This window comes from Onychomys torridus, chromosome 10, assembly GCF_903995425.1.
Source record: "Onychomys torridus chromosome 10, mOncTor1.1, whole genome shotgun sequence".
Lineage (NCBI taxonomy): Eukaryota > Metazoa > Chordata > Mammalia > Rodentia > Cricetidae > Onychomys > Onychomys torridus.
Genome location: NC_050452.1, coordinates 1,427,642 through 1,443,521, shown reverse-complemented (window position 1 = coordinate 1,443,521; position 15,880 = coordinate 1,427,642). Strand labels below are relative to the sequence as shown.

Sequence of the window (15,880 nt, the reverse complement as noted above, 5' to 3'; positions counted from 1 at the left end):
GTGTCTAGCTGTTGAAGCTGATCTTGAACTTGTGAAATTAAGTGATTGTCCCAAGTGATTGTCCCATGTCAAGATACCTGAATAGGTGGGGATTGTAGGCATACACTGCCATGCCTTGGCTTATGGAGACCCCTTTAAACCTATTTCCTTTCCCCCCTCATCATCTATTTCATCTAAGAAAACTTTAAGTATGACATTGTGCCCCGTGGGGATTCAGTCACAATTTATTTGACATTATAAAGTTAGCTATCCCCTGTTTATCAAGGGGACTTAGAAGACAAATCAGTATTCATGTTTGCTATATACATCTCTTTTACTTTTATCTGTTTTAATCAGCCTTGTCTCTCTTGTATTTCTTGGTAGAAGTGTCTTTCCAAATTTGTTGGGTCCTCTCTGCAGAAGAAAAGCTTTCCTGTTATGCCTTGAGTTGTTCCAAGTAGTCCTGTGCTAGCTAGAGTCCTTCCTAGTATAAAACAAGATCTTCAATTTTCTGAACCTTCAAATTATAGGTACAAACTGATATCATACATACAAGGTTAACATTCTAATATAATTCTAATATATAGTATCTTGTCTACTTAGTACAAAATGTAAAATGTGTAGCTTAAACAACAGACATTTCTCACAGTGCTTGAGACTGAGAAGATTCAATTCCGTAGATTTTATTGTGAGGCAGCCTCTTTTTACTTGGTAGCTTCTGCCTCCCGTGTGTATGCTTCTCTGGTATCTGGCAATAATCACATTGGACCAGAGCCTCACTTTTAGGACCTTATCTAACTCTGGTAACCTCCCCAAAGCTTTATCTGAACATCTAATATAGGAGCTAAAAATTCAACACAGGAATGTGGAAAGGGCACAAACATTGCTATATTTCATGTAGGAAACACTGGAGCTAAATTAAGTGTTTTATGCTAGTTGTGAATACTTGAGTAAAAGTTTCTTTTTTGTTTAATTTTTATTTAAAAGGAATCTGTTACCACCATTACGACAATAGGGTTGTAAGTAAAGTGAATTCTAGGGTATAAAGTACGTAAAACAAATGAGAATGTAATTAATGATAATAAGAGGGGGCTTGATGAATTTATTCCCGAGTGTCATTTGGAGAGTGGCTCATATGACTGTCTTTAGCACTGTACAGTGACTGTACAATTACTTTTAAGAATGTAAGAGAAATACATAATTAGGCTGGGAACAAATGATTAAAATGAAATAGTTATTAATTTTATCATACTTAATCTTTTTAACTTTTGATTGGAGTAGGACAAGACAATTTACCTAACTGCAAGTGTAAATAAAAACCTTGGATGCAGTATTTTAAGTGATATTACTGTGTGGAAAACAGCTTTGGTTAAAAAATTCAGTATAAACATGCTATATTGTCTCTTAAAAAATGGCTAACATTTAGTCATATGTGAGAGTTAGCTACTATTTCTAACTTCTCTTCTACTAGCCTTTTCTCTAAAAATATGGTTAACTCATGAACTGCCCCTTGCTCAGTCTCTTCCCTTCACTCCTCCAGCCTGCTTGTATTTCTGCTGAGGTCGTATTCTGTTTGTTTTTCAGATGAGACCCTTTTTGCTCTTCCTGCTGCATCTGAGCCTGTGATACCCTCCTCTACAGGCAAGTTCTTTCTGCCAGCCTTTGTCTCTGTGTATTCTGTCATTCTAGTATTAACAGAGTTAACTTTGGATTTACTGAAAATTAGCACTGGTCCAAGAATGTCATTTTTACTGAAAAACAAAACAAAATAAAACAAACCCCCTAAGTTTGCATTTTATATGCTACATCAAAGGAATGGTTTGGCATGGGCAAGGTTTGGTTTATAATTGGAATGATTTAAGGGATTTTTGGACCCTTGATTTATATTTACATAATAACAATTCATTTTCTTCAAATAGTTTGCCTTTGTATAGCCACAGGCCTTTATATAAAGGAATGCCTGTCTCTGGCCTTTGATAATCTAGTACCCTGTTGAGTCTATATAGCTGTTTACTCATTAAATCTCTTTAAACTAGTTAAAAATAGCTTTTTCCAGTTAGTAACACCTGAAGTTTTTTTCAGATTTAATTTATGTCTCTGCATAGTAGGTAACTGCTTTTGAAACTGCATGCTTCTTTTTTCCTTTAGGTACTTTAAATTAATAACTATTTATAGGGCACAGTGATGATTCAGTATATTCACTGTTGCATGGTCAGGCCAAGATGGTTAGTATATCCAGCATCTTAGATGTTTTTCATGTTTTTGTAAGGAGAGTATTTAGAGTCCTCACTTGGTTATTGTGGAGTAGACAACATATTATTAACTATGTTGTGCAATAGCCATGTACTTTTTAAAAATTGACTATAGTTTCATATTTTCAGTAATGATCCAAGTCTTCATGTATTTATTAACTAAATGCTGTTAACATTTTAATAGTAAGTCTTTACTAACACTTTTATGCCTCTGTCATAAAACTTACATTCTCTCCAAGAACACTGGCATTCTCTAATTTCCTTTTCTATCCATGGCCACAGAAAAAAGCATGGATTTGAAGGATCAGCCAGGTGACACTGTTCCGTCTGCTCAAGAGGATTTCCCATCTGTCCCGCTTGAGACTGCTGCCTCTCTTCCTTCTCTGTCTCCTCTTTCAACTGTTTCTTTTAAAGAACATGAATACCTTGGTAATTTATCAGCAGTGTCATCCGAAGAAGGAACAATTGAAGAAACTTTAAATGAAGCTTCTAAAGAGTTGCCAGAGAGGGCAGCAAATCCATTTGTAGATAGAGATTTAACAGAGTTTTCAGAATTAGAATATTCAGAAATGGGATCATCATTCACTGGCTGTCCGAAAGCAGAGTCAACCATGCTAGTAGAAAACACTAAGGAAGAAGTAACCGTGAGGAGTAAAGATAAAGAGGATTTAGTTAGCAATGCAGCCCTTCATAATCCACAGGAGTCACCTATGACCCTTACCATAGTGGTTAAAGAAGACAGAGTTATGGCTCCAGAAAAGACAAAGGACATTTTTAATGAAATGCAAATGTCAGTGGTAGCACCCATGAGGGAAGAGTATGCAGACTTCAAGCCATTTGAGCAAGTGTGGGAAGTGAAAGATACCTATGAGGGGACTAGGGATGTGCTGGCTGCTAGAGGTAATTTGGAAAATAGAATGAATAAAAACTGCTTTGAAGATAACCTGGAGCAAAAAAGTCATGGAAAAGATAGTGAAAGTAGGAGTGATGACGCCTCTTTCCCCGGCACCCCCGAGCCTGTGAGGGATGGCTCCAGAGCGTACATCACATGTGCTCCCTTTACCTCATCAGCATCTGATAGCATTGCAGCAAACATTTTTCCTTTGTTAGAAGATCCCACTTCAGAAAATAAAACGGATGAAAAAAAAATAGAAGAAAGGAAGGCCCAAATTATAACAGAGAAGACTAGCCCCAAAACATCAAACCCATTCCTTGTAGCAACACAGGACTCTGAGGCCGATTATGTCACAACAGATAATTTATCCAAGGTGACTGAGGTAGAAGTGGCAAACATGGCTGAAGGTCTGACCCCAGATTTAGTGCAGGAAGCATGTGAGAGTGAGCTGAATGAAGCTACGGGTACGAAGATGGCTCATGAAACAAAAATGGACTTGGTCCAGACGTCAGAAGCTATGCATGAATCACTTTACCCCACAGCACAGCTTTGCCCATCATTTGAAGACTCTGAAGCAACTCCTTCACCAGTTTTGCCTGATATTGTTATGGAAGCACCATTAAATTCCCTCCTTCCAAGTGCTGGTGCTTCTCTAGTGCAGCCCAGCGTGTCCCCACTAGAAGCACCCCCATCAGTTAGTTATGACAGTATAAAACTTGAGCCTGAAAATCCCCCACCATATGAAGAAGCCGTGAATGTAGTAGCACTGAAAGCTTCTGGAACAAAGGAAGAAATGAAAGAGGCTGCAAGTATTAATGCAGCTGTTCAGGAAACAGAAGCTCCTTATATATCCATTGCATGTGATTTAATTAAAGAAACAAAGCTCTCCACTGAACCAAGTCCAGATTTCTCTAATTACTCAGAAATAGCAAAATTTGAGAAATTGATGCCTGACCAGTCTGAGCTAGTGGAGGACTCCTCACCTGATTCTGAACCAATTGACTTATTTAGTGATGATTCAATTCCTGAAGTCCCACAGACACAAGAGGAGGCTGTGATGCTCATGACGGAAAGTCTCACTGAAGCGTCTGAGACAGTGACACAACACAAACACAAGGACAGACCTAGTGTTTCACCCCAGGAAGTAGGAAAGCCATATTTAGAGTCTTTTCAGCCCAGTTTACGTATTACAAAAGATGCTGCCCCTAATGAAATTCCAACATTGACCCAAAAGGAGAAAATTCCTTTGCAGATGGAAGAGCTTAATACTGCAATTTATTCAAACGATGACTTGCTTACTCCTAAGGAAGACAAAATAAAAGAAAGTGAAACATTTTCAGATTCGTCTCCAATTGAAATAATAGATGAATTTCCCACATTTGTCAGTTCTAAAACCGAATCTTCTAAATTAGCCAAGGAATACACTGACCTAGAAGCATCCAACAAAAGTGAAATTGCTAATGTCCAGAGTGGGCCTGGGTCGTTGCCTTGCTCTGAATTGCCCCGTGACCTTTCTTTCAAGAATATACATCCTGAAGATGAAGTCCATGTTTCAGATGAATTCTCCAAAGATAGGTCCAATGTGTCTAAGGTGTCCTTATTGTCTTCAGATGTTTCTGCTTTGGGACCTCAAACAGAAATGGGCAGCATAGTTAAACCCAAAGTACTTATGAAAGGAGCAGAGAAAAAGCGTCCTTCTGCTACAGAGAAAGAGGACAAGTCACTGTCAGCTGTGTTTTCATCAGAGCTGAGTAAAACTTCAGGTAATCAGTCTGTGCACTGTCTCATTAACTTTCTGGCGGATAACATTTGTGACATAGTGTCTAATATATCATGTTGATTAGAATCTGTTCCACTAATTCAGTTAAACTTTACTAGACACATGTGATGCACAGGCATACATGCAGGTGAAACACTCATACATATATAAAATTATAAAAATCTAAAAAAGAAAATGATTAAGGAAAGTTTTAATTCTAGCCAAGTATGGTGGTATAATACCTATAATCCACACTGTACCCTGAAGCTAGACAGGAGATTATTGTGAATTTGTCTCAAAAAACAAGAATACAAAGAAAGTTTTGAGTACTACTTTTACTTCTCTTCTTCTCAACACTCACCCTTGCTGTTACCAATCTTTTCTATAGTTAACATTGCATCATGGAACCAGGAAAAAAACTAGTAAAATTATCTTACATGATGTAATTTTTTTCTTTAGTGTTTCCTGATAACACGACAAGCAAGGGCTATTAAAACAGTCTTTTCAGATGTGTTTATTTTTGTCTTAGAAATGATTTCATATCAAATTTGAAGCATGACCATTTCTGTATCATGCTTTTAGTATTTAAATAGACATTTTTTCTAGTGAGAGATGAGGCTAGACATATTAAATGTAGGTATTTTCAGGAAAATAGTTACTGAAGCATGCTCTCGTTTTATGAAAAACTCAGATTATCCACTCATACTTTCAACACGACATTTACCGTGTTTGTTCTGCACACATCTTTTATTTGTTCTTTCATATATTACATCCCTACCAGTTTCCCCTCCCTCCTCTCTTCCCCGTTCTTCCCCACTCCTCTAGACCCACCTCTCTTCCCTTTCCCTTCTGGAAAAGGCAGGCCTCCCAGGAATATCAACCAAACATGGCATATCAAGTTACAATAAGTCTAGGTGCATCCTCTCATAATAAGGCTGGATCATGCAACCTGGTGTGAGGAATAGGGTCCCTAAAGCAGGCAAAAGAGTAAGAGACAGCCCCGGCCCCCACTCTTAGAAAACCCACAAGAACACCAAGCTACACAACCATAAGGTCAGACCAATACAGTCTCCCTTATTGTTGGCTCAGTCTCTGTGAGCCCTGGTTAGTTGATTCTGTGTGTTTTACTTGTGGTGGCCTTTACCCTTCTGTCTTCTACAATCATTCCTCTCCCACTTCCGCAGGATTCCCATAGCTCCTCCTAAAGTTTGTTGTGGGTCTCTATCTGCTCCCATCAGTTGCTAGATGAAGCCTCTCTGAGGACCATTATGCTAGGGTTTGGTCTACGAATATAGAAGAATATCAATAGGAGATGAGCTATGAGTGTGAATGACATGGATGATCCCAGCAACAATTTTTTTTTTCTTAGCATTCTGTTAGCTGTGTTTTCTACTTAAGTATATAGCGATTATGTTGTATTTACTAAATACATATTAGAGATGGCTAGCACTGGCTAGCATCAGACCAGTGTAGAAATTAATTCTCTGTTAGAGGAGATTCTGAATGTTGAGATAATGAATTGAGCAGGGAGACTTCATATAGCGGTTATCTAATTATTTTTTATCAACAAAAACTTGGCCAGATATGGGGAAGAACCTGAATGATCAGAGAAGCAGCAGAGAAGCAACCAGGGACTTCCTCTCTTGTTCCTTCATCCAAAAAGGCTAAGACTGTAAGCCCTGCCCTATTATTTCCTGTGTCTCTACCTGTCTTCAGTCCTCCAAAACCTCTATGACTAATTTTGGTCAGCTAGTAGCTAGCTCCGCCCTCTGATTCAAAGTAAACTTTATTGGCAGTATTGGGAGTATCAGAATGCTAACAAAATATCCCACAACAATTTCCTGTTTGATGGAGAGAAGTAAAAGACAGTGCCAAGATTCTGGGTTCCTGCTGTGTGTATATATGAGCTAACAACATGAAAAATGGAGGTGGGAGACATGAGAAAATAAAGAGTTTGGGAGAAGATAAATTCAATTTGAATGTTATTATTGAGGTAAAGAAATTATTGATACCATACATAAAAAACCTTTGAAACAGCTTGGCTGGCTATTATTTGTGTGTGTTTGCCATGAACTTGGAGCTAAATTAAAGCCACAGAGAGGAACAAGGGAAAACCAAAAGGCAAAGATAAATGGTTAACACATAAGAATTAAGGATTGAAAAAGGAGGAAAGGTGCCTGATAAGTACAATTACAGTAAGTGGGTGGACCCATACAGACTAAACATTGATAACAAATTGGGAACAAGAAGAAAAATGATAGCCAGCAGGGGAATGGGGTTGAGGGGATTCTCTCCCTATCCTCCTTTTAGGGTTGGAACCCATAGATGCTGGGATGAACTCCAGAGTTGAGGTGAAGGGATTGGCTTTGTAGAAGATGGGATACTGCTGTAGTGAGTAGAAAGGAATGTGTGGATGGATGTTTATTACTAGGGTTTTTTGTGTCTGAAACTGAAGGATTTGTTTGATAGTAGTAGTAAAGCAGTATGTGAGGTATTTGCTGAGAATGAGCTGAAACATACGTGGCAAAGTATGTTCCATACTTTCTAACCAGAGGATGCAAAGGCAGTGTGTTAACAGCTTAATCTTTGATGTGTGGTACATTGACTTTTACTCAGGGCCTTGTCCATGCTCGGCAAGTGCTTTATTATTGAGTTATACCCTCTGCCCAGCGACTTTCAATGTGCTAAGTAGCCTGGATATGGGATTAGAGAAGGCAAGTAATTGTTTTGAGGTAGTTCTGTTTTACTACCTGGACCAGTAGAGCCAAGGGATAAAATAGTTTGCAGTCCTTGAAATAATGGGCTGGCGTCCAGGTTGAAGTGAATAGGAAGTGGATAGAGAGTAGTAGATAAAGTGAATTCTAGGTCCAAATTAGGCTTAAGAACCAAAAGTGGTAGGAATGAAAAAGTGACTTTTAGAATATTATGGGGAAAATAGTGAGGTGCATGTGTTGGATACTGAGTTTAAAACTTGAGAGCAAAAGCAGTTCAGGTTGATAAGTGACCGAGATTTGGCCATGAAGAAAGAAAGTTGCTGAGGCCAAGAGGTTGAAATGTATTGCATATGCTTTAAAATCACTTAGGATAGTGACAGATTAGGGTAAGGGACAGGAACTGGGGAGGTGGCTCAGTGGATAAAGCACTTGATGTAAGCATGTGGCCAGAGTTCAGATCCCCAGCGTCCACATACAAGCTTGCAAGCACAGTGGCTCACCTGTAATCCCAGTGCACTAGAGACAGAAAGTAGAATCCCCTGGACAGTCTGGCCAGCTAGATTACCTGAGTCAGCAAGCTCAAGGTTCAGCAAGAGACCCCGTCTCAGTAAACAATCTGTGATCTCTATGTGATGTACTTAAACAAATGAGCACTCATGTACCACCAGCCCCTGCCCTCCCAAAACGAACAAACAAACAAAAGACCACCACCACCACCACAACAACAAAACCCAAGAGTCTTTGGTAAAAGGGACTTGGGGTAACTGACAGGGAAAATCTACAGGGGCAGTAAGAAAAGATAAGAGTGTGATCTAGCCAGACTTCGATAGTCTGGATCTGGAAGCAGCATTAGTTCACAGAGAGTCCTTGGCACACCTTGTCTCCAGCTGTGCAAAGTCCAGGAGAGTAAGCAGCCTTGATTTAGAAGCACCACAGGGAGTCACTGTTCAGGAAGAGCCAGGCTTTAGTGGAAAGGAGGTGAAAGAAGGAATGCTTAGGGAAGAAAAGGGGGTTTCGAAGAGGTGGATCACAGTGCAAGAGGAGGTCTCAAGCAGCACAATAAAATGGCTTTGGGGGAATAGTAGGCATGGCAGTGAAGCACAGAGCAGCATGGTATAGAAGAAGCAGCATTGAAACATCTGTGAGCTCACCTCCTACCTTCATGCTACCTCTCAAAACTTAAGCGAGTTTTCATGTTTCTTAGGTTGGTTTTGGTAAACCTAGGGATCTGTAGCCCTAGTTTGGAATTAAAAGAATAAAGAGCGTGGGGTGGTGACAGCAGTGGTGAAGGCCTTTAAATCCCAGCACTTAGGAGGCAGAGTCAGGTGAATCTCTGAGTTCGAGGCCAGCCTGGTCTACAAGAGTGAGTTCCAGGACAGCCAGGGCTACACAGAGAAACCGTGTAAAAAAAACAAAACAAAACAAAACAAATGTATACATTTCATAAAAGTCACAGGAAGTAGATACAGTGTTTGTATAAACAATTTGAATGATAAGAATCTCACCAAAAAAAAGTTGGCTTTTTTTTCTATAAAAAGATTGAGAGAATAGGTTTTTCAGCTTGATGCTTTTCTTAATAAGTATCTATGGAAAGCAGGCACTTAAAATTGCTTTGGCATGGTTGCTTGAAGTACTACTAATATTTATTTGATGGGGGGAGACAAATCCTTTGTTCTCATGTAACTTAACACACACACACACACACACACACACACACACACACACACACACAGAGTTTTGTTAGAATAGCTTACAGACTGTTTGTGGTCCAAATGTTCCAACAATGGTTATCTCTTGACAGAAAGTCCAAGGATCTGGTAGCTGTTCAGTCTACAAGACCGTAAGTCTCAGCCCTCCCAGGTAATTCCTTGAGAGGTGCTGGTGTTAGTTATTAAGGCGCTTTTACCTCGCGAGGAACACGTCCCAAACATGACAAGACCACAGAAGAGTTTTTATTAAAGAGAATAGAGGTGACAGGCCTGTGTGAAACTCACGTGGGTGAGGAGATAAGGGGGGCTCATGCAAGATGGCACTGGCTTTATAAAGGTTGGTACACAACCACGTAAAGCCACAAAGCCCGCCCCCCCCCCGCCCCCCCCCCGCCCCCCCCCCCCCCGTCCTGCGAGATGTCTGACCCGGAGATGGCTATTCTGAACCGGAAATAGTTAGGTGGTCTGCCGGGCAAGCCCAACCGTATGGACATGTAATTTTCTATCAGCTGGTCTTCACTCTAGTTTGGAACCTTATAGAAGTAGGTAGATTCTAACACCAGTTAAAGACTGCCTTGGTAACAGGACAGGTGAACTTGTCAGGAAGAGCGAGGTAAGTAGGCAAAAAGCAAAAGCTTCCTTCTTTCATGTCCTTTGATCTGGGCTGGCCCCCACCCTCAGTTGATTCAGATTTAAGGTGGATCTTCCCATCTCAAATTATCAAATCAAACTTCCCTACAGGTGTGTCCATCTGCTTGGGTTTTATTTAGTTGATTCCAGATGTAGTCAAGTTGACTACTAATACTAGTTGTGTAGGTCCACCCCTTGTCAACTTGACACAAAATCATGTTCTGTTTAATTTCAAAATCAAAACAATAACCTTTTAGCTACTCTAAATAGAGCTGCAATGATTTTCAGGTTCTCTTTTGATGGATATTACAGTCAGAATGTAAACCTACTTGAGATGGATGTGATAGTTTATCCTGTAATCCCACCACTGAGATATGGGGGCAGGAGGGTCACAATTTCAGGGTCATTTTGGCTACAATTCCAGTTTGAGATCAGCCTCAAAAAAGTTATTTTTTTTGTCTAGGCTGGTAGCCAGGAAGCCGTAGCAATCCTCTTGTCTCTACCCTTCACTGTTGTGAGGTTATACGGCACACACAAGACCATATCCAGCTTCTTAGGTGGATGCTAGGATTTGAACCAAAGTCCTTGTAGTTGCTTTTGCAAGTGCTCCTAACCACTCAATCTGTGCAGCCCAGTATTAGAATACTTTCTTTATATCACTGTAATCTGGTTGGCTTATGTAGCCATGAATGACCATTATATGGCTAGAGAGATGGATTAGTGGTTAAGAGCACTTGCTCTTGAAGAAGACTGGAATTTGGTTCCTAATACTGTTATTACCATTATTAACTCCAGTTCCAGAGGATTTGACACCCTCTCTGACCCTCTAGGGCACCAGGCATGCATGTAGTACTCATATATACACACACACACACACACACACACACACACACACACACACACAGGCAAAACATTCATACAAATAATACTTAAAAAGAATGACCACCTACTTCTGACTGTTTCCACCTTCCAAATACTGGGAGTGCAGGCACTACCACTTCATGCAGTGCTGGTATTCAAACCAAGGTTTCATTCTTACTACATAAGCACTAGCAGCTGAACTATATTGTACATGGTACAGTGTGTTAAATAAGTACTTAAAAATAGCTTTTGTGTGAGTATCTTGCCTGTGTGTGTTATTGTGATGTCTGTGGAGTCCAGAAGAGGGCTTCTGATCCCTGAAAATGGAGTTGTAGAAGGTTGGGAGCCGCCATGTGGGTGCTGGGAACTGAAACCTGATCCTTTGCAAGAGCAGCAAATGCTCCTCCTGATGGTGGTAGAGCAATCTTCCCAACCCCAAGCCAAATACATTTCATAGAAATGACCAAACTCCCACCTTACTCCTTTACTCTTCCCTTTCTCCCCCCCATCAGTGTCCATTATTCCACTAGAAAGTTTTAACTTTTACTTTCATGTCTCATATACATACATAATTATATGTATATAACTCTAGAAATCATTACAAGAATCACATACAGTCTTTCTGAGGCTGACAATTTACTTACCACAATTAACTTCAGTTGCATCCATATTTCTGCAAATAATGTAGCTTCATTGTTTATGGCTGGGAAAAAATGCCATTGTGTATATGTATTGCTTTTTCTTTATCCCTTTCTTGGTTGCTGGACATTTAGGTAGGTTCCATGGTTGCTACTGTGAATGTGCTGCATTATACTCTGATGTGCAAGTCTCTGCAATATGCTGACTTGGAGCCCTCTGGGTAAATATATACCCAAGAGTGGTAGAAAGATTTGTTTACTTTTATCGTATTTGTATGAGTGTTTGCCTGCATTTATGTATGTGCACTGTGTGCATGCCTGGTGCCTATGGAGGCCAAAAGAGGGGGCCAGATTGCCTTGAATCTGAGATTCAGATGATTGTAAGTCATCATGTGAATGCTGGGAACTGAGCCTGGGTCCTGCAAGAACACCAGGTGCTTTTAACCACTGAGCCACATCTCTGGCCCTATCATTAGTTTTTTTTGTTTTGTTTTGTTTTTGTTTTTGAGGAACCTTCATACTGAATTCCATCATGGCTGGATTCATTTACACTTCAATCAGTAATGTGTTAAGTCTAAAACCTTGCTAGCATTTGTTGTTAACTGATTAAAAAAAAACCCCTTATTATACGTATCTATTATTTTCTGTGTGTGTATGCTCATGCTTGTGCCTGACGTGGCTTCTGTGTGGAGGTCACAGGACAATTGTTGAGTAATCAGTTCTCTCCTTTCTACCATGTTGGACCTGGAGGGGTCACACTCAGGTTATCAGGCTTGGCAGACTAAGTGTTTTTACTGGTTGAGCCACCTCATTAGCCTGTTATGTTTGCTTAATAACTGCTGTTGTGACCAGTATGGGATGGACTCTCCATTAGTTCTAATTTACATTTCTCTGACTACTAGTGAAGTTGAATGGGTTTTTGTGTGTTTATTGGGCATTGTATTTCATCTCTTGAGAACTTCTATTAGTTCATTTTTGAGTTCTTTGTAGATACTAATCTTGTCAGATAGAGATTTTTTTCTCTCATTCTATAGGCTGTCTACTATACAGAGCTTTTTAATATTTTGAGATCTTGTTTATCATTTGTTGTAGTCCTATTGAAAGTTCTTGCCTATGCCTGTTTTGAAGTGTTTCTTCTCTTAAGAGTTTGAGAGTTTGGAGTATTACATTAAGATCTTTGATCCATTTGTGGTTGACTTTTGTATAGGTAGAGAGATAATCCAGTTTCATACTTTTATATGTGGATGCCCAGTTTTCTTAGTATCATTTGCTAAAGATAAAGAGGCTGCCTTTTCTCCAGCATTAGTCAAGTGGCTGTAGTTGTGCAGTTTTTACCTGGGCCTCTTGGATGTGCGCTTGCTCTGTGCCAGTGCCATGTTACTTCGTCCTTACCCAGCAGTACAGCTTCATCCAACACAGCAATTCTCCAGCATTAACTCTTTTTGCTTTGGCTGTCTGAGGACTTCTGGGTTTCTTTTTGAAACAAAAACAAAAGATTGTTTTTTCTGTTTCTGTGAAGAATGTCATTAGAATTTTGATGGAGATTGCATTAAATCTGTAGATGGCTTTTGGTTGTATAGTCATTTTTATAATACTTTGCCTACTCAGGATCGTGGGATATCATTTTGACTTTCTTATTTTTTTTTCAGATTTATTTTATATGTATGAGTGTTTTCCTACATGTATGTATGTGCCTGGTGCCCAGGGAGGTCAGAAGAGGGTGGTGAGTCTCCTGGAACTGAAGTTAAAGATGGTTGTGAGCTACCATGTTCATTTTGAGAATGTTACTGTGGTCCAACAAGCGTTAGCCATTGAGCTGTCTCTCCAGCCACATCTTCAGTTTTATTCTTTAGTGTCTTAAAAGGATTTCATGGTAGAAGTCTTTAACTTCCTTTGTTAGTCTATTTCAAGGTTTTTACTATTTGAAACAGGTTTCTCTATGCAGCCCTGGCTGGCTTAGAACCTGAAACACTCCCTGTCTATAGACTAGACTGGCCTTGAGTTTAATTCAGTTCCTGCCTCTGCCTCCTGAGTGCTGGGATTAAATGCTCTCCACCTCCCCCCACTCCACATTGTTGTTTGTTTATTTTTATTTTGAGGCAGCTATAAGAGGGTTGCGTCCCTGCTTTGTTCAATGGTGTGCACTGTAGTTAGAGTTTTTCTGACTGGCCCTCAGTCAGGACAAATCTCTCTCACCCGCCAGGCCCATAGACGCTCAGACCCAACCAAGTAAACACACAGAAACTTATATTGTTTACAAACTGTATGGCCGCGGCAGGCTTCTTACTATCTACTTCTTCTATCTTAAATTAACACATTTTTGTTAGTCTATAAGTTGTCACGTGGCTTGTGGCTTACACCTTTCTTGTCATGGTGGCAGCTGGCAGTGTCTCTGCCACCCAGCCTTCCACTTCCCACAATTCTCCTCCTCCTTGTCCCGCCTACCCTATCCTTCCTGTTCGGCTACTGGCCAATCAGCACTTTATTTATTTTAACCAATCAGAGCAACACATTTGACATACAGAACATCCCACAGCACTTTCCCTTTTCTTTTTTTCAAAAAGCAAGGATTTAACTTTTATATAGTAAAATTTCAGATAACAAAACAATTATCAAGCAAGAATTACAGTTACAATATTAAAGAAGATATCCTATCTTATATTTGTGTGTCTAAGGTTTTATATCTAGCTTTTATAACTGAGAAAATTATAACTATCTAGTCTTCAACCAGTCAAAGACCTCAGAAGGATATAATATTACTTAAGAACTGGGAGAAGGATGCAAGCAACTTTCGGGAGTTTTGTAGGGTAGACAGAGACAGCTGGCAGCATGGAAAGTCACCTAATATTCCTTTGTAAAGTTGGGGCATTTGTCTTCAGCCCACAGGGCTAGAGTCTCTTGGTCACTTTTTTCAGTGTCATGTAGAATGTCTGGCAGTTTCTACTGTGAAGCAGGAACCTGAAGGACCATTTTGTCAAGCAAAGTTCAGTGGTCACCTTTCTATGGGTCCTGCATGTCCAGTTGAACAAGCAGTCCAGGCAAGAACAGTTTCTTGCCCAAATGGCTATTTTTGCCAAGGTGAAGATAAACTCCATATGAAGTGTCTTTAATACCTATCCTCCTCTCTGAAGTAAATCGGTACTGCCAGGAGCAGACATGTCTCACTGTCTAGAAAGTCTAAATTTTAAAAATATTTTCAATGCCATATTCTGTAGACCTTTGAAGAGTTTGAAGATTACCTGTCTATCTGAGATATATCTATGTATACCTAGAAAACTTAACATGACTATAAATTTGACTATCATAGAAGACTAATTGATCTGTATGTCTTAATTATCCATTACAATCTAAATGAGTTGCATAAACATAATACCTCAAACGAGAGTAGAATTATATATACAGTATAACAAAATTAACTTTAAGTTTGTATTAATAGACTAAAATTTATACCAATGTAAGACATTTTAAACAAGTTCTTTAAAAGTAAGTTCATTAATCTACCCTTTTATTCTATTATATTTATATTATATGCCCCTTTTTTTTCCTTTAGAAAGAGGCCACATTTATAATCAACCTGATTTAAATAAAAATATTGGTTTTTCTCTGTCCCACACAAGAATCTCTTACCTTTTCTTTTAGCAATATGTCTGGGTTTAGAGAAGGAGTGAGCCAATTCCATCTCCAAAGCCAGCTTGATAATTTTGGGAAATTGGGCGTAGTTTCTCTTACTACTTCCTGCTGGAGGGGGGAGCTGTATCTTATGGGGACACAAAGAAAATTTTAGGATTATGGAGTAGTCAGGGAGGGTGAACCTCTGAGCCAGTTGCCTTGAAACCATTCTGGATGTTGGATCATCTGGGCCATGTTGTCATCAGAGACCGTTCAGGTGGTCTTGGCTGATCAAACTTGATGTATCTTAATCTGGAACAAATCCACAGCCTCTGGCTCTGGCTTTCTGTGGAAACAAAAGCAGAGACTCTTTTCCAAAGCAACATATCCTTATATCCAAATTTTGAAGTCAAGGTACCTTTAAAATTTACATATTTGTTTAACTCAACAGCTTTTATGATCAAATCTTTTTTTTTGTAGTTAAAAATTCCAAAGACAACACAAACCAGATTCTCTGTATAATATCTATCTTTGTAACACTGAAACACCATTGTGGCTGCTGGCTCCGCCCACCTCAGTTTCCCAAAGTGGCGGAGGTACAGGAGGTACAATTTACCGCCAGCTCTGGGTCTGGAGCCATGTGTACCATCAACTATCAGAAGCAGTTTTGTTAGTTATTTGGTGCTCTTACCCCGCGAGGAACACGTCCCGAACACGACAAATCCACAGAAGAGCTGTTTATTAATATAGGATAGAAGAGACGTGACAGGCCTGTGGGAAACACACATGTGGTCAAGAGAAAAGGAAGAGAGAAGAGACCGGTGCGTTTTAAAG

At 39.7% G+C, this 15,880-nt stretch overlaps 1 protein-coding gene across 2 annotated transcripts in view; it reads left to right on the top strand.

Annotated features, from left to right (window-relative positions):
- Window positions 1–15,880, top strand: part of Rtn4 (reticulon 4) — a 63,062-nt gene that overhangs the window by 12,954 nt on the left and 34,228 nt on the right. Inside the window, exons 2-3 of one of the 2 annotated variants that reach the window (XM_036200415.1) lie at window positions 1,564–1,620; window positions 2,514–4,889. The exons of the other annotated variant lie outside the window; for it this stretch is intronic. Of the exons in view, the coding sequence (XP_036056308.1) occupies window positions 1,564–1,620; window positions 2,514–4,889 (2,433 nt within the window). The remainder of the gene's footprint in view (window positions 1–1,563; window positions 1,621–2,513; window positions 4,890–15,880) is intronic. 2 annotated transcript variants of the gene reach the window in all.